Source organism: Leopardus geoffroyi, chromosome B1, assembly GCF_018350155.1.
Source record: "Leopardus geoffroyi isolate Oge1 chromosome B1, O.geoffroyi_Oge1_pat1.0, whole genome shotgun sequence".
Taxonomy (NCBI): Eukaryota; Metazoa; Chordata; class Mammalia; order Carnivora; family Felidae; genus Leopardus; species Leopardus geoffroyi.
Window position 1 is genome coordinate 145,437,409 of NC_059327.1, and position 20,060 is coordinate 145,457,468.

Here is a 20,060-nt window from a genome sequence, read left to right on the forward strand (position 1 = left end):
GCCCTGCTCTGGCTTCCAGAAATTCCTGAGAGGGCCATGGGTGGCTCCTTCCCTTCTCACTGTGCTCGTCAGTGCTATTTGCAAAGGGCTCTTGTGAGGGGCCAGAGAAGCCCCTCAGACTGTACAGTGCTGGGAATCATGGGACAAGAACAAAAAATCATTGGCAGGAAATGAGCTCAGCTGTTGGGACCCCTGCAAGGCTGGGGTGTACCATTCTTGATGTAGTTTAAGAAAAAAGCAGGTTGTAAGATGGACAGATGAACCAGCCCAAGATCTGGGCCTTCTCCTTTTCCTTCATGTCCAGGGCAAGTCAGGTTAGGAGCTCCCTTTCCCTCCCTCCCTAGGACCATCCTCTCCCCATCCACACATTTCTCCCAAAGTTTAAGCACAAACTCTCATGAAAATTGTTCTCTCCAGTAGTTCAATGAGCTGGTGTTGGTCCTATGTCATCCCTCTACTGCCTACAGGGTGGGATAATCTAGCTCCAGGAGGACACTTGGCCACACTGCTCTCCCAGACTATCCATGGGAGGGTGCACACAGAACCCCATGGGAGGCTCCAAAGAGCAAGCAGGGCACTGAGGAGCAGACAGCAAACAAATAACACTGGGAGGGGAAGGCCCTACCCATGCCCTAGTCCCCACTGTGTCCCAGCCTGAACTTAAGATCCCCCACACTGTCGTTTTTTTTTTTAATTTTTAAAATTGAGATATCATTTATATAAAACATTGTGTAAGTTTAAAATGTACAACAGATTAATTCGATACATTTATATACTGCAATATGATTACCATCATAGCTTTATTTAATACCTGTAACACACCACATAATTATCATTTCTTTTTTGTGGGAAAATACTTAAGATCTAGTATTGTAGCAATTTTGAAGTATATAATATAGTATTGCTGACTAGATTCACTATGATGTGCGTGAGTTCCAGAACTTATTCATTTTCTAGTTGCGAGTTTGTACCCTTTAACAGCATCTTCCCAGCTTCCCCCCACCCCCACCCCCAGCCCCTGGTAACTACCATTCTACTCTGTTTCTACAAATTTGGCTTTTTCAGATTCCACGTATAAGTAATACCACACAGCATTTGTCTTTGTCTGACTTATCTCAATAAGCATAATGCCCTCCAGGTCCATCCATGTCGTCACAAATGGCAGGATTTCCCTCTTGCTCATGGCTGAAAATATTCAATTGAATATATATATGCCACATCTTCTTTACCCTTTCATCTACTGATTGACGCTTTTGTTTCCATATCTTGGCTATTGTGAATAATGCTGCAACAAACATGATTACATAGATCTCTTTTTGATATCTTGTTCTCATTTCCTTTGGATACCCAGAAGTGGGATTGCTGGATCATAAAATCAACATGCAGAGGGGCACCTGGGTGGTTCAGTCAGTTAAGCCTCTGACTTCCGCTCAGGTTATGATCTCATGGTTCATGAGTTCAAGCCCTACATTGGGCTCTCTGCTGTCAGCACAGAGCCTGCTTCGGATCCTCCGTCTCTCTGTTTCTCTGCTCCTCCCCCCCCACCCTTGTGCACATGCATGCTCTCTCTCTCTCTCTCTCTCTCTCTCTCAAAAATAAAAATAAAACATTAAAAACAATTAAAAGAAATAACATCAACATAAAGAAATTGGTGTTATTTCTATACACTAACAGTGAAATATATGAAAAATAAATAAAGAAAACGATCCCATTTGCAACAGCATCAAAAGCAATAAAATACTTAGGAATAAATTTAACTCAGGAAATGAAGAATCTTTACAATGGAAATTACATGACTTTGAAGAAGAAAATTGAAGAGGACACACACAAAAAATGGAAAGATATCCCATGTTCATGGACTGGGAGAATTAATAGTGTTAAATTATCCATATTACCCAAAGCCATTTATAGATTCAGTGGCATTTGTCACAGAAATGGAAAAAAAAAATGTATGAGACCACTAAAGACATTGAATAGTCAATAGCAATACTGAGAAAAAAGAACAAAGCTAGAAGCATCACACTTCCTGATTTCAAACTATACCAGAAAGCTAGAGTAATTAAGACATTATGGTACTAGCATAAAAACAGACACATAGAACCAATGGAACCAAGTAGAAAGCATAGAAATAAACCCCTGAATGCAAGGTCAACCATTATTTGACAAGGGAGCCAAGAACACTTAGTGGGGAAAGGATACTTTGTTCAGTAAATAGTGTTGGGAGAACTAACTACATGTAGAAAAATGAAATTGAACCCATATCCAATACTACTTATAAAAATTAAGTCCAAATTAATGAACTTAAATATAAAAACCAACACTATAAAATTTCTAGAAGAAAACATAGGGGAAAAGTTCCTTGATATTGGTCTTAGGAATGATTTTTTTTTTTTTTGGATATGACACCAAAAGCAAAGAAAACAAAAGCAAAAATCAACAAGCAGGACTACTTCAAGCAAAAAAGGTATCTGCACAGTAAAAGAAACAGTCAACAAAATGAGAAGGCAACGTACAGAATAGGAGAAAATATTGTAAATCATATATCACATAAGGGGTTATTACCCCCAAATACCTTATCAAAAATACTTGAGGAATTCAAACAACTCATTACAAAAAACAAACAATCCAATTAAAAAATGGACAGAGGACATAAAAAGACATTTTTCCAAAGAACACATCCAAATGACCAACCAGTACATGGAAAGATGCTCAACATCACTAGTTATCAGCGAAAATACCGGGCTGGGCATACATACAAAAATTTTAGTACTCGAACCAGGAGACATGCAGAGTCTATGTGGGCCCTGAGCCCAGGAACAGCAGATGGGACTTTCTAATAGGCTTTCCCCTAGTTCCTGCAGGTTTCACTAGAGCTTACTTAAAGTACCACTGCCCTCACTACTGGAGTCTCTGGGGTATGCCTGGCCAAGGCCCTTGGTCTCTAGCTGAGCCCCACAGCAGCAGCAACAGCTCCATGTCTTAGGGCTGGGGACCCTGGGTCCACTGCAGATTCTCACCCTGAGGCCTTCAGCCCTACCTCTCATTCAAATGACCCAATTTAGTCAAGGCTGGCCTGTCTCTGCTATTACCCTATCTATCTGGGATCTTAGTATCACCCGCTCTGACCTACCCTGGGACACTTTGGGAACCCTTGCTCAAGAAGCAGGTCACCTGGGGCCAGTTTGTGCCACAGCAAGACCAGCAGGGGCAGAAGGAATCTCAGGGACCACCTAGCTGGCTCCCTTCCCAGCAGACCCTAAGTAGACCTCATGCTCTCCTGCCATGTCTCACTTTGTGGGTTTCTCTTTCTTTTCTGGTCATAGCAGGTGGTAACTTGCATGTCTTTCCTATTCAGGATGAGTTGCAGATGGTGGCTGAGTCAAGGCAGGTATCTAGATCTTCTCTCCTAGCTATGTTTCCAAGTCGTGAACATATTGTATGACATATATTTCAGTAAAAAAGTATGACTCAAAGAATTTGAAGGGCTATACTGAAAACATCAGTAATGACCAGGAGATCAAAAGTAAGGTCAGTAAAGAGACATGAAAATGGAAACCACAAAGGGACCTGATACAATTTTCAATATTGCATGAAGTCTTGTCTTTACCGATGATTGAATAATAAAAATGAGTTTAATTAGAACTGAAGACATTTTGGTGAGATTGTACTATCTACACTTTGCAACAAAACAAAACAAAACAACAACAAATATATATATATATATATATATATATATATATATATATATATATATATATATATTTCGAGAGTGCAAGCAAGCAGGGGAGGGGCAGGAGAGGGAGAGAGAGAGTCTTAAGTAGGCTCCACACTTAGTGTATATATTTTATATACAGAGTTCAGAGTTAGTATTGTAAGATCTGACCCAAGACATGACTTCACTGACATTAGGCATCCACTGACCCCACAGGAAAGAGTTAATACGTGGATCATGTTTTGAAACTGACTAAAAAAACAATGAAGTATTCACAGCTAAAAGAATTCAGGGTAGACTGAATGGTATGTAGATGCTGGATGAGGAAATCTCTCTGTGTCTTTGTTTCTGTCTCTGTCTCTCTTTTGTCAAGAGATTAGTCTTCAAGTTCTTATGCACAGAATGGATCATTATTCATCCAAGTATGACTTCCCATCTAGAGCCTATGGATTCCACATCCTTTTTGCTCCCACATAGAGTAGCCATGTGGCTATATTCAGGTCAATAGGATGCTCACAGAAGTGATGCATACAACTTTCAGTTCAATTTTCTTAAAGGTAAAGTTACATGCCCTCATCTCTCTTTTACCTTTCGATGGAAGAAAACATGGATGAGCAGGCAATTCAATTTCAACTGTGTGGATAAGAAGAGGGTTCAGGTGGAACAGTGTTATGGGCTGAATTATGACTCCCCCAAATTCATATGTTGAAGTCCTAACCATCAGTCCTTCAGAATGTCACCATATTTGGAGATAGGGTCTTTACAGAGGTAATTAAGAGGAGACCATTAGAGTGGACCCTAATCCAAGATGACTAGTGTCCTTACAGGAAGAGAAAATTTGAACACAGACATGTACAGAGGAAAGACAAAGTGAAGACAGGGAGAAGTTGGCCATCTACAAGTCAAGGAGAGAGAAGCCGCAGATGAAATAACCCTGGGGACACTTTGATCTCTGACTTCTAGCCTCCAGATTTGTGAGAAATAAATTTCTGTTTAAGCCATGCAGTGTTTGGAACTTACTTATGGCAGTTTTATCAAACGAACACAAACAGCAAGATGGATGAAAACAGTCTCCCTGAATGAAGAAGGGCTGTTTAACTCCACAGACTTTTGTAGAAGACAGCTAAGCTATCTTGGAGTTCAGGTATTTTGCCATTCCTTTGTTACGGCAGCCTCATCTATCATCTGGTATAATACTGAGAGAGGGGAAAAATAGAAACAACTGATCATTTAACAAAGAGACAGAGTGAGGCAAATTATGATATATTCAATAAACATAACCAGGAACCAGGACTTCTGCGTGGAAAATGGCTGATAAAAATCTAAGGGTATAAGACATATTCCTCAAGCAACATAAAATATGCAGACGCAAAACATCTGAAAGCAACTATAGTTTAAAAAAAATTGCTTGTGTTAGAGTAGGCCTTCTTTTCCATATAATGTGGCTTCTTTACTCTTATAATTTAAATTGGTTTCATCAACACTGTACTGTACCTTTAGACTTAGCTCTGTAATTTCTATGTAGTCCTATACCTGTAGGGCAGCAGAGAGGATCACTCTTGGACATCAGCCCCACCTATTCGGACTCTGAGAAAAGAGCCTACATGTTGTTCCTGCCTCTCTCCTTCCTTTTTCAGCAGTTCTTTCCAGCATCATTCTATTCCCTGTTTTGGTACAGACCAGTGAGTGGAGAGGTGTGGTCAGGAATGGAAGACAGGGAGGAGAGATGGTAAAGAACAAGGAGCAGACAATCCAGTCCCTTTCATTCCATTGCAATCCCTGAAGAATTCATCATAAAACTGAGGCAAAGCTATTAAAAGCTTCAGAAGACTACAGAAACATCTGTGTGGTAGCTAGGAGGTGCAAATGGGGCCTGAGAACTCGCCAATGTGAACCAGGTTAGCCTGAATTAACAGCACGGGAAGTCATTAATTAGATTGTCCAGTTCACCAAATCCATTCAGAGAACTGCTGTCATAAAAGCAGCATAATTATGAGCTTGTCCAAGACTACAGACTACTTTCCAGTCAGAAGAAGCAATTTACAACTCATACCACATAATCTCTTGTTTCCACCTTATGAGGATACAGTCTTATTTGTTAGAAATGTATGAAGTTTCTCTCAAAGCTACTAATAGAAAATGACCAGGGGAAAGTAGATAGGTTCCACTGTTAGTATTTTTTTTTAATCTGTACAGGAAATCTAAATTTTTCAGATAAATTACTTGTTGCATGATTGTTACTTATTACAAAGAATTCTTAGACATACAAAATAATTTTTATCACAGATGCTTTTTAAAATACTGCTCTTCTTTTACTGCCTTAAATTAGAAGGGAGAGGCATATTCAGGTAATGGAAGGGGAATGGTGGTACCTGTCAGAGGCTGGAAGCAATGATGTACCATCTTGAATTCTATGATCGAGGATCAATTCAAACCAAAACAGCATTTCAATTCAGTAATAACTTTAAGGCCCCATTAACTCCTCAAGGGACCCAGAGAGGAATGGTGCTGAAGAAAGGTCCTAACTTGGATCTATTATCAAGAAAAGCACCAGTGTGGATTCCCTAGGAAAGGTGCTAAGCCAAGCATACCTGCAACCCTCAACAACATACCTGGGTAGTAATCCTGAGGCACTATAATCAAACACAATTGAACAGTCACATAGTGGAGGCGATCATGGCATTGGATCTGAATTTGAACTCTATGACCACTAATTTCCCTAGACATAGAGATAAATATGGGCAGTGCTCACTTTTCACAGTAGCAGAAAAAAAAAAAAAAACATACAAATGACTGTGCAAGCTGAAACAGTGCAGAGCAATTTTAATAATCATTGGAGGACATTACATTTGTTCAGTAACCTTTAAAAATGTTGGTGAAAACATTAAAAATTCTCTCTCTATGGTTTATAAACATATAGGGAATTGAAAATAGTAAAACATTTATTTAGTATGCCATAATTTATTTAAAACATTAGAAACATTGAGTATTAAAGCCTTTTATTTATTTGTAAAAACTCATCAAGGGTAGTTTGAACAATTTTTGTGTTCTTCTGGTCACATACCATGCAGTATACGGTGAGCATCTTTCCTATGCCTTGGTGAATTTCAGATTCCTTTCCAAATTTGGATCAGCTTCTAACATTTTGTATTTGCATGTTAATGCCATTAAATATATCTGAGAGTTCTTTTACTTCTTTTATTTATTTATTTTAAATGTTTAATTATTTTTGAGAGAGAGACAGAGCACGAGCAGGAGAAGGGCAGAGAGAGAAAGAATCTGAAGCAGGCTCCAGGCTCTGAACTGTCAGCACAGAGCCAGACGTGGGGCTTGAACCCACAAACTGTGAGATCATGACTGGAGCCAAGGTCAGATGCTTAACCGACTGAGCCATCCGGGCACCGCTCTGAGAGTTCTTTTCATGTGAAGTTTTATGCCAGTGTCACTTCCTCTGGGACACTGTTGTCCTTTTAGCAGCAACTACTTTTCTCATTTACATGGAGAACTTCACCTTTGCTAAGTTCCTCTGGCTCCATATCCAGAATCTTTCAGCATTATCACTTTTTATATCTTTGCTGGCAATTCCCTCTGTTTGTGATCTACTTTTATAAAATGTCATGTGGTTTATTAGTGGGAAAAAAGGAGTCAATAGAACTACACACTTCACTGAACTGAGTAAGATGTCCCATGAACAATCACCAACAGACTTAGAAGAAGTGATGTCATTGGCCGCAGATCACTGTGCATATTTGTTATTTGCATAATGATTTCTACATTGAAGAGCTGGCAGAAAAGTTTGCACTTAATGCAGTTACAGGTAATATAGCAAACTAACTGAAATTGAAACCACTCTGTTGCAGGATTGGTGTTATTTAACTAAACCATGATAACTGACATCTGTGCATATCAGAACCACATAGAGTGAGGACAAACACTGATACTCTTGTCTAGACACTTTTAAAACTTGCTATTGTATATATCCTAGGGGGAACATAAAAGAAATAACTTCATGTCTTAAAAAGAAGTATTGGGGCACCTGGGTGGCTCAGTCGGTTAAGCATCTGACTCTTGGTTTCAGCTTGGGTCATGATCTCATGATTCGTGGGATTGAGCCTCTCTGACAGCACAGAGCCCGTTTGGGCTTCTCTCTCCCTCCCTGTCTCTGTCTCTCTCTCTGTCTCTCTGTCTCTCTGTCTCACAAACACACACACAAAATAAACTTAAAAAAAAAAAAGAAAAATGAAAGTATTAACATAGTTAAATACAGAATAGTGAAGACAAAGCAGGGTAGAAATTCCAAATGCCTGGCTACGAACACACAGTGTCCCATTATGTGTCATCTCTGGACAAAGATGCCCAGGCTTTGTGTGCCTCTGTAAAATGGGGGATAATAACAATACCTTATACGGCTACCTTATAGGGCTATCATAAGAATTAAATGAATAATTTAGGGGTATAAAAGGCTGAGAATGGTAACCACCTCTCAAACGCCAACTACTATTATCACTAAATAAAGAATAATTCCAAATGACCTGAGAAAAGGGTTTCCCCATGTAAGAAAGCCTTTCCTACCTTCCTTACTCTCCGCATAATTTTCTACTAGATTTGCCTGTCTCCTGTCTAAGAATATTGGCAATTTTGTGACCAAGGTGGAAGGGAGTTGTTGGAGGAATGGTGGAGGGAGGGACAATTATTTCCCTCTAGGCCACCAGCTCAGGAAGGCCCATTTGACTCTATTCTGGACTCAGGAGAAGGAGAATGAAGAAAGAAGGAAGCAGAGAACAGAGCAGAGAAAAAAGTGAGAACAGGAAACCCTAGAAGATGAAGGAAGATGTAGTCTGGAGACAACTGTATTTACACCAAAACCAAAACCTGACATTAGCAACAAAAAGAAATATTTAGGATGATTTATGTCTCCTTCCATCAAGAACTATAGTAAAGGGTGATGCAAGCCTCACGCTGTATCTGATACAAAATAGCACTCAGAGGAGAGGCGTCTGATTCAAAACTGAGGCCAAAACATCTAATAATAAAGATTACACGTAGGCATCCATATTTTCTTAGAAAGAAAATAGATACAAACGACTCCTGGTTTCACAAATCACTGAATTTACAAATATTTACATATTTCTAATATTTCTCAAATGGGGTCCATGAATGAAATTATTCTTTAAAAATCATTCCCACCAACGGCCACCCTGTTTCCTTTATTCGAGAGCTGAAAATGTCTGCAAGGACAATTTACTTTAACATTTGACTTTACCTACACCCATTTGTTTATCTTGGCTATACAGTGAGAGGGAAATGTTCACCGATACTGACAAAGCAGCCACACTTTCCCTCTGGCAACCTGCAGCCACGGCTGCCTACAAGTTTTACGGCATAACCCAAGTTGGAGTTCCTCCCTTGCAGCCGAGGGATCATCCCTCACCTCAGGTTAAGTCCCGATGAAGAACCTGAAGAGCAACATGTCAAAACCTATCACTTGCATGTTCCTCCGGGTGGCTGAGTCACGGCCTCACTGGCAAGGTCTTCTTTACCAAGTCCAGGTCTTCCTTAGGGCCCTGGTTCTGTGATCCAGGGGGTGAGCAAGGGTAATATTATCAATAAGATGGGCGTGGCCTTATGACAGAAGCAGAAAAGCCTGACCTACCCAAAGTTTCTGTGTTTCTACATAACCGTTTGGTAGCACTCAGCTGGATGTCCAAGATGCAGCACACACAAGGGCTGGAAGGAGCCACTCCTGTCACTGCTACCATTTAACCGATAACACCACTGACGGCCAGGGAGGCTGCAAAGTTCCTGGGTTACGATGCTAGGTCTAAAACACCTCTCTGTCTCCCAGCCCAATGCACTTGCCTGTTTATCTTACGTCTTTGTTTCTCTTTGTCATTTCCCTTTTTTATATCATTATATACCTAGATATGCATAACTGCAGTTCAGTTTAATAGATTCCGCCAAATGGAATGGTATGCGATCTGAAGTGCATATTCGTGTGTGACTAAGCATACGCGCACACCCCCAAAAGCTCATTTTTAGTGTTTTTATAATACCCCACAAGCAAAAAGCATTCTTAGCTAAACATAAGAATGCGTGGAAATGCTTTGAGACCAATGAACAATTGTACGGGAGAAGGGTCTCAAAAGATGTGTTGCACTGCTGGGTAAGTTTGCTCTACGAGCAGAGTCAAGGTTGAGAACTGCAAACATCTCTGCTTTTCTTGCCTCGAGCTGGCTATCACGTTCTGTCTGTGCCATCTGGGTGCACCAGAAGCGTACGGTGATTTTGCAATAAACACGTGGTAACTGTAATGTCACCAAGAAGCAGAATGACAGTGCAAAAATAAAGAGAAAAAACGAGGTCAGGTTTTAAAACGAAATGTATCCTTACCCTTTGAAGTTGAGAAATTCACACAAATTATTGATATCTGATATTACCGATTGAACATGACAAGTGAAAATAAAGAAATGAGGACACTTCCTGAGGAGTTCAGCACGTACACGTAACACGCACATGTACACAGACAGCCGTGGTTACCCGCAGGGATCCCCCTGCTGACCTGAATCTCCATCACTGGCAGGGACCTTGCGAATGACCGCCTACGAGAGCAGTGTGCTGTCGGTACTTTGCTCTTATTTGCCATTCTGTCTCCAGAATGTATTGCTGCACATGTATGTGTCCTCAGGTTTTCCTTCCTTCCTTCCTTCCTTCCTTCCTTCCTTCCTTCCTTCCTTCCTTCCTTCCTTTCTTTCTTTCTCTCTCTCTCTCTCTCTCTCTCTTTCTTTCTTTCTTTCTTTTTTAGCACCAGGCTCAGATTGCCTACGTGCTACAACCTGCAGTCTCACAAACATGGGACCAATACCCTAGAACACTTGGGTGCCTGCATGTTAGGTTTCATTCAATACCATGCTAGGACTTCGGTAAATCATTGCCTGATGACCAGATTCCAAGAAGAAATGTACAATTGGAATTATTTTAAAAATCACATCATCTAGGGGTGCCTGGGTGGCTCAGTCGGTTAAGCGTCTGACTTCGGCTCAGGTCATGATCACACGGTCCGTGAGTTGGAGCCCCGAGTTGGGCTTGGGCTGACAGCTGAGAGCCTGGAACCTGCTTGGATTCTGTATCTCCCTCTCTCTCTCTGCCTCTCCCCCACTCACACTCTGTCTCTCTCAAAAATAAACATTAAAAAATTTTTTTAAAGACCATGTCATCTATTATTCCTTTTAGTTTATCTATAAAGACACACCTATGGCTGATAAAGTTCTTGACATGGCCCTGCTTTTTTGGCCAAATGATTAATCTAATATATATGTATATATTATATTTCTAATATGAAAATACCTCCATTTACTAAATTTATATCTTATTGGACAACTAAGGATTCCTAGATTATACTGAAAATCTGAATGCATCCAAGTATCTGACAAAGATATGGAAGTAAAATTGGATTAGGGGTCAGGTATCTAAAACTATCTGTGAGGGGCTCAGTAGATAAGACATTGAGTTACAACTGTTTTTTGTTACTACATATTTGCTGCCTTATCCCCTTCAATGGCCATAGAAATGTTATCCTAGTTCCTCTTCCTCATCCTCTTTAAAATACAAGTGAGGAATGTTGACTTGAATTATCCAGGTAACTCTCCAGATCTGAAATATAGTTAGGATTAGCAAACACACCCCAAGGCTTTAAAAGTGAATGGCTGAAATTGTGGAAAAAGCCTAAATGTCCATCAACTGATGAATGGATAAAGAAATTGTGGTTTATATACACAATGGAGTACTACATGGCAATGAGAAAGAACGAGATATGGCCCTTTGTAGCAACGTGGATGGAACTGGAGTGTGTGATGCTAAGTGAAATAAGCCATACAGAGAAAGACAGATACCATATGCTTTCACTCTTATGTGGATCCTGAGAAACTTAACAGAAACCCATGGGGGAGGGGAAGGAAAAAAAAAGAAAAAAAGAGTGGGAGAGAGCCAAAGCATAAGAGACTCTGAAAAACTGAGAATAAACTGAGGGCTGATGGGGGGTGGGAGGGAGGGGAGGGTAGGTGATGGGCATTGAAGAGGGAATCTTTTGGGATGAGCACTGGGTGTTGTATGGAAACCAATTTGACAATAAATTTCATATAATAAAAAAAAATAAAAAATAAATAAAATGTGCCTCAAAAAACAAAAAAGAGTGAATGGCTGAATATATAGCATGGATAGCAAAGTATAGAGACACTCCAAAAAAAGTAAAAATAATGCCTGGTACAGAAGGCCAGCTGCATTCTTTCACTAAAAACCTGCAAAACCTGTACTATAAGGAACTTAATCTTTTTTTTTTTAATGTTTATTTATTTTTGAGAGAGAGACAGAGCATGAGTGGGTGAGGGACAGAGAAAGAGGGAGCACAGAATCTGAAGTGGGCTCCAGGCTCCAAGCTGTCAGCACAGAAGCCAACACGGGGCTCAAACTTGAGAACTGAACCGGGAGATGGTGACCTGAGCAGAAGTCTGATGCTTAACCAAATGAGCCACCCAAGTGCCCCTAATATAAAACTAAATATTAATGGTGTAATTGTATTTTCCTCCCAAGAAGTGAGAGAAGGAAAGAAGAAAGAAGGGAAGAAAGACAGGCAGGGAGGATAGGAAGGAGGGAGGGAAGGAGGGAGAAAGGTAGGAAGGTAGGAAGGAAGGAAGGAAGGAAGGAAGGAAGGAAGGAAGGTAGGAAGGAAGGCAGGAAGGAAGGAAGGAAGGAAATATGGAAGTGACTAAACTTTTGCCTCAGAGGAAAGAGGTGTAATGATTATCAACTTAATAATGCTTGCATCAAATACAGTTTCTCTTTCTAAAAGTTCATTTTAGAAATGAAGTTTAGAAAAGTTTAGAAATGAAGTTTAGAAAAGTTCATTTCTAAAATGCTTGCATGAAATACAAAGTTTCTAAAAACATGCAAAGTAGAATCTTTCATTTTCTTCACTTATCAAAAGAGATAGTTTATTACCTTCAAAGTCCACATCTCCAACCAGTTTTGTCTTTCCTGTCACTGGGTCGTGGACATAGTTGATACCCACGTCAATTACAGCAGCACCTTCTTTAACCATATCAGATGTGATCAACTTAGGAATACCTGAAAGCAAAACACAGTTGTAAAACACTCTGGAAAATATTTAAACTTTGTCCTTGAGCATACCAAAGGTTTATACAGCTAATGTTTTGTTGTCATGGCTTTAAAAAAATATACAACATACACTGTTTCTAGGAAGAAACCAACGGCACTTGATCATTTCCGATGAAGCAGAAGAATAAAGGCAGCACATGGGGGCTTCTGTGCTTAAAATCCTACCTGGATTTACCCTTTCACCTCAGAGATTGCTATCAGATTTCTCCAGATGGATATCCACTAGAGTCGCATCCTTGTATATTTCACATACTATAAATAGCATAGGGACATCATGGCTATGAAACAGGCTCCTGTTGAGGTTGGGTGGAATGAAAACTACTTGGAAATTGGAGGTAGAGACAAAGAAGGGTGAGGTGGGGTGGGGGTGGGTTGGATAAAAAGAAAAAAATGAAGTGAAAATAATTTAAATGCTCAGGGTGGTGGTAAATTTTAAAGTGCCACACACATAGTGGTATTTTATCAACTCCAAACATGAAGTGTTATTTTGAGCTTTCTTCTTATTTTTTCTTCGCTTCTTTGATTCATTATGTCTGTATATGACTTGGAAAGGTATAAGATATACTAAACTCTACTATTTCTCCATTGCAGTTGGAAAGATAGCTCTACAGAGATCTTACATCACCATGCATTTTCTATAATTATTTTCAAACTTGATTTCAAGTACAACAGTACCAGCTAACAATGGTTAATGTTCCAGTTATTTTTGTTAATAATTAAAAACCATTCCTAAGCTTAGTGACTTAAAATATTTTATTATTACATTTCATGGCTCTGTGGGATGACTGAGCTCAGCTGGATGGATCTTCACTGGAGTCTTTCACATAGTTGGACTCAGACAGTGGCTGAGGCTGGAGTCATCTCAAAATGTGACTAGGCTGGTTGTCCAAGATGGCTCACTCACATGGCTATAGCTGTTGCTCATAGTTGGCGGAGCTCAGTTGGGGCTGTCAACTGGGGCATACAGGCTTGGAGTCTCCTGTGGCTTGGGCTTCCCACAGCCTGGCGTCTGGCTTCCAAGAGTCAGTGCTCCAAGAGACAGGAAGCAGAAGTTGCCGGTCACTTAAGCCTAGAACCTGGGAGCTGGCACAATATCATTTCTGTCATATTCTATCAGTCAAGCAGTGACAGAATCTAGTTAGATTTAAGAGGACAGACAGAAACTCCATTTCTCAGTGGGAGGAAAATCAAAGATTTTGTGGTCATCTTTAGTCTGTCACAATGCTTCTGGTGGACACCGTGTCTAGCAGGTGATTTACTCATTTTCACATTCTACATCCTTTGCATGAAAAGGACTCAATGTTGTGTTGTCAGAGGCTTTCTTCTACCTAAATTATCCTCTTATGCATTCCAGATGGCATATGATTTTTAGTACAATTAAGATTTTAATGGCTATAAAGAAACAGTCAGTGCTAAAATAGATGTAGCTACCTGATACATTCCTTAGTCACATAATAATATAATCAATGAGGCGTCAATGTTTGAAATATGTTTTTTTTCTCATGCTTTCCTACCCTAGCCCATAGAACTTCTTTTTATCAGTTCTAGCATAGATATTGAGTATTGTTCTAAAGATAGTAATAAAATCCCATTTTTTTCTTGGAATCCAATAGAAAAAGAAAACCTAGCCTTTTGGCTCCCTGAGCAGTGCCATACCAATCTGAAGAACAAGCACCTTAAGAAAGGCAGCATAAAGGAAGCCAAGAAGAAAGTGATTGATCCATTTTATAAGAAAGATGGGTATAATGTGAAAGCGCCAGCTGTGTTCAATATAAAAAATATTGGAAAAACACTAGTTATAAGAACTCAAAGAACCAAAATAGGATCTGATGGCCTCGATGGTCATCGAAGTGATCCTTGCTGGTCTGCAGAATGATGAAACTGGATTTAGAAAATTCAATCTAATTACTGAGGATTTTAGGGCCCAAACTGCCTGACTAATTTCCATAGCATGGATCTTACCCGTGACAAAATATATTCCATGGTAAAAAAAAAAAAAAAAAAAAAAAAGAGGCAGACCATGATTGAAGCCCATGTTGATGTCAAGATTACTGACGGTTATTTGCTTCATCTACTTTGTGTTGGTTTTACTAAAAACTGAGACAATCAGATTCGGAAGACCTCTTATGCTCAGCACCAATAGGTCCACCAAATTCTGAAAAAGATGATGGAGATCATGACCCGAGAGGTGCAGACAAATGACTTGAAAGAAATGGCCAATAAATTGATTGCAGATAGCATCAGAAAAGACATAGCATCAGAAAAGCCTTACCAGTCTATTTATCCACTCCATGATATCTTTGTCAGAAAAGTCAAAGTGCTGAAGAAGCTCAAGTTTGAATTGGGAGAGCTCATGGAGCTTCATGGGGAAGGTAGTAGTTCTGGCAAAGCTACTGAGGACGAGACCAGTGCCATATTGAACGAGCTGATGGATATGAGTCTTAAACAGTCCAAGAATCTGTTCAAAATTCAGACATTTAATGGTGACAAAAAGTCTTATGTGTGATGTTTAATTATCGATCACTCTTTTTAAATAATCTAAGCTTGGTGAATTCGATGTTCCGATGTGAACTTCTCTGAGTTGTTGTTTGGATTTCATCCATTGCTCTTAGTTACTAAACAGCTCTGAAAGGGTAGTGATCTATTTTAAGCTGTAGTGATCCGGATGCAAGTTTTATAGATGGTTAATAAAATCTTTTCTTTTTTTAGAAAAGCCATAAGTTGATTATAGATAGCTGCAGAAAATATTTTTAAGATGAAAATGTTGATGAAATGGTTACTATAATCCAGCTTTTGAGAAAGATCCAGATTTCTCTCTCGATTGTAATAGTTCATTACATTTGCTCTGAGAATATCAGACTGGCAATAACAAATGCACAATTTTCAAAATAGAGATAAATGTGAGCTTGATTTTAATTGTTAGGAAAATTAAAAAATAGAAAAACCTTAAATATGTGTTTATTTTTTTCTGATGATGACATCACATATGTCCACTGTAGAAAACCTAGAAAAAATCTAAAAGTTTAAGATAAAAATAAAAATCACTATAATCATGCCATTCAAAGATAATAAGTATATTTTTATTGTATTTCTTTCTAGGATTTCAAAATATTTGTATATTAGATATAAAATATGATACCTATAACTTTGCTTATATTGTGACTATAAATCCTACCATTTTGCCATTAAAGTTAAATTATGAACATTTTTCCATTTTATCAATTATTTGAAATTTAAAACCTACATGAAATAATTTATCACATGGATTATCATAATAAATTATGCAGTCCTGAACTCTAATATTTTGCTATCATAATTAAATGTGGTGATGACCACTTATGTTCAGAAAACTACAGATGGTTTCTTAGTTGCAGCATCAAATTTGACAAAGTTTTTCACTGAACCCTTATTTACACGATGGAAAACTGTGGGTTGGATGAAAGCTCCAATTGGTACAATCCTGGATAGTTAAATACGTATTCCAAAACTATTGGTCAATGCATCTGTAGGAAGGTCTGCAGAGGTCTTCCATGAAAAGTATTTGTCAGTACCATTTTCCAAATTTTTAATAAAGAACTTGGAAGAACACACTGTCACTGTTATGGTTATTTTATCTTTGTTTTCCTCCAGGTCTATTTTCTGCCTTTCCCTGCTCTCGTCTATGCCAGCGGCAGGGCTAATCCTTAAAGAGGTCTTGTGTGCTACCTATATCTCCTGGAACCCTGTGACAGCCTTGAGGACAAGCTCAAGCTAGCCTACTGGAGGATATAAATCCTGTAGAGGGAAGCTGAGTCATTTCAGCTGAGGCCATCCTACACGAGTCAGACTCTAGCTAACCACCAGCTGAAGGCAGATGCTTGAGCAAGCCCAGTCAAGATCAGAAGAAACAAGCCAGGGTCACTGTAACTGACCAGCTGAACTCAAATTCATGGGAAATAAAAAAAAAAAAAGTGATTCTTTAAGGTGATTGAGTTAGTTTTGTTTTTGTTTTTCTTAACACAGCAATAGCTGCATAGCCCTATATTTGTAAATGAACAAAATTGGATAGAATAGCTAATAGGTAGCCCACTTTGGAATGATGGACTATACAAGTTGCAAGAAAAATTTTAAAGGGGATAAATGTATAATTCTGACCAGGTGCTTTACTTGACTAAAAGCTCATTAAAAACTATTAGGCTACTCTAAGACAAACAGTGTCCAGATATAAGGATATAATGTTTTCCTCTATATTTTTAGCAGACTCTCTCTGGAGTCATTGGTTACATCCAGGGGCTGGTCTAGAGAAGGAGAATTAGAACGTATCTAGAACTCATGCCATATGGAGCAAGTGCTATCGAACTAGTTGGTTTAATTGCTTACTACCAGTCTGCAACAGGGTAAAAAAGCTTCTGCACAATGTAAAACAACTATATCACTAAACACATTGTTTGATTCAGGTAGCTTTATTTATTCATAGCAATGTTTTTTCAGTGAAGTATGTTGATTCGTGTTCTGGTGCAGCGCCTTATCTTGCTGGGGACCTAAGGTTCCCAGAGGTAAGAAAGAGTCATGGACTAATACTGGTCCACACACTGAATACCTCTGAAATGGAATGGTTGAATAAACTCAGGTTGCCTATCTAAGGAAAAACAAAACAAACAAACACAACTGAAAACGAAAGCCGAACCCAATAATCGTGGTCGTGTTGTCAATATGTTAAATGAAGAGTAGATTTACTCTACATGTTTGCAGAAAGAAAAATGAAAGAATGAGGGAACAAAGGAAATAGCTTTCGGCTCATTATAGAGAATATTTTAAGAATAAGAAAACACTATAGAAAAAGAAAGTGTATACTGCCCTTATTCCTCATTAGAAATATTTACTATAGGGTAAAGGAAGAATTAATTAATTAATTAATGTCTTCCATTTCTATGATTTAAACATTGTCTTTTTGTGTCATCAAATTAAATGTTCTTTTCTTTCTTCTCTCAACTAATTCATTTCTGATCCTTGCAGACTCCTAAAAAATTTTTTTAATGTTTATTTATTTTTGGGGGGGGGGGAGGAGGGAGAGGGCGTGCGGTGGAGGGGCAGAGAGGGAGACAAAGAACTCGAAGCATGCTCCAGACTCTGTGCTTCAGCCCAGAGCCCCATGCCAGGCTCGAATGAACTCATGAACTGCAAAATCATGACCTGAGTCAAAGTTGGCCACTTAACGGACTGAGCCACCCAAGCACCCCTGATCCTTGCACTCTTCTGACCCTATCATAGAAATAATACAGATTTTACTCAATGCTGGAATTATAACAAATGGACATTCACAATCTGTTTTAGATATCTTAAATACTCTAAGTCATCCATCTACATTGTTGTCTTGTAGAGGCAAATGATTGGAAGTATAAAGTTGGCCATTAATTACATTTTTAAAGGCACTGAAAAGAAATTTCTTAGACATGATATATTTAGTTCTCCAAGTATACAAATGCAATATATTTACATTCTTACTGTTTGAAAACAGTGAAGTAGAATTAAAAGCCATTTAAATATTTAGCAAATATTTAAATATCAGTAGGTTTTTAATGCCATTAGTATGTGGAGTCAGATCGTTCTTTTTTTTTACATTTTGTTAAATTTGCAAATGAACAGTGATTTCAACTATTTCCTATGAGATTTATTTATTTACTTATTTCTTACATTTTGCCAAGATAATTCCATGGAAACTTATCCTTAAATCTTATATAATTTGAAGGCTCAAGCATTATATGTGAGAACCGAAACCATCCACACCCACATAGCTTACTGTATACATTAATATGACTTTACTATTCCACTGTTTTCATCAACATGACTTTATTATTCTAGAAAACCCTTGCTCAGAAAGGTAGAAGCTACAGATAATTTCACTGTCTCTGGAAGCTACTAAAAAACTCATTTAAATTATCATCAAGTTGTTTGACTTTTCTGTGGGTAGTCTCAAATGGCTGTTTGTTCTCCAAGACTCTTGAAACCCCTTGCTTCAAAACCCTCTCCCTGTTGTACCCACCAATCCCTGTTATGCTCCTTACCCAATCCTGAGCAAGTCTCTGTATTAAAAAACTTGCTTTAAAACAAATTTTCAACCTCTAAGCATCTCAACTTTGCTTCTATGCCACAAGACACTACTCAGATAAATAGGCTCTTGGGGTGGGGTGGGGGCAGGAATCGCTGATTTGTGGAATTTGATGATTTCTGTGGTATAAATACTCCTCTATGGCATAAATATCCCTACCACGACTGACTTCAAGATAGCAGGTGACATCACTGAACACAGAGTTGGAAAGAGATGCTCAGAATCAACCTTCACAGGTTGGCTGATGGTAGAGAGCTCTGGTGCACATGACTCCTAAAAGACTGCCAAGACAGTGTTTTCCCATGCATCTGTAATCATAAGCTCAGATATGTCTTATCAATGGGCTGTTTGGATGTTCAGGGAGAGCCAGTATTCAACAACATTGCGGATCCATGAAGATTTCCTCTGTTACCACTCTTAACATTCAAGACCTCAACTCAGAAACCACAGGTGTCTCTGTAGCCCCTTGAGTCTCTTGCTATGATAGGAAACTGTTAGTCTCTCCAACTAGAATGATAAGGTAAGTCTAGTAATAAGTCTGAAATTTGGTTTATTTTATTAAAGCTCCCCAAATGCTGAATTTATTTCATTTTTTTTTTTATGAATAAGGAACCCTTTTTAGGAATCCTTTGATTACCCAATCAGTTAAAAATCTTTTATCCTTAGTGGAAATTGGTCTTATTACTTGCAACACAATTTGTCTATATCTGTTATTTATTGTTGTATGTCTATATGGGAGAGGTTCACAGGAGAGGTGTGAGTAACCTGGACAAATCCATTCTTCAAACTGATCCTGAGGACTGAAAAATTCAAAATATGTATTTTGAACTTTGGAAAATCCTGTGGAAAAACTTTGCCTCAGGTCACTAAGCACAATTTTATGGGAACTTTCCTCAGTCTTGTTTCATCTGTGAAATCTCCTGAAACCTTTCTCTCTGGGCAGAATGGCTTATTGGTCAGGTTTGCAGCTGGAGATGGGCCAGCCATTAGACTTGGGGGGCTAAGGCATGAGGTATATAAGTAGTACTTTCAACTGACCAGTCCCAGACTCTCCCAGACTTGCCTCAGTCTAAACCCAATATCATCTTC

At 38.8% G+C, this 20,060-nt stretch overlaps 2 protein-coding genes across 3 annotated transcripts in view; one reads left to right on the top strand and one right to left on the bottom strand.

Moving 5' to 3' along the window:
- MTHFD2L (methylenetetrahydrofolate dehydrogenase (NADP+ dependent) 2 like) overlaps positions 1-20,060 on the bottom strand; it is a 147,236-nt gene that overhangs the window by 16,751 nt on the left and 110,425 nt on the right. For both annotated transcript variants that reach the window (XM_045473752.1, XM_045473753.1), the window contains one exon: positions 12,707-12,832. In XM_045473752.1, coding sequence (XP_045329708.1) covers positions 12,707-12,832 — 126 coding nt within the window. The remainder of the gene's footprint in view (positions 1-12,706; positions 12,833-20,060) is intronic.
- On the top strand, positions 14,975-15,440 carry LOC123595856 (40S ribosomal protein S3a-like). The gene has a single exon (XM_045473756.1). It carries the CDS (start codon positions 15,048-15,050, stop codon positions 15,387-15,389), a length of 342 nt encoding a protein of 113 aa, XP_045329712.1. The 5' UTR covers positions 14,975-15,047; the 3' UTR covers positions 15,390-15,440.

What these genes read in the sequence shown, in the direction of transcription:
- LOC123595856 (XM_045473756.1), top strand. Translation starts at nt 15,048, where the DNA reads ATGATGGAGATCATGACCCGAGAGGTGCAGACAAATGACTTGAAAGAA.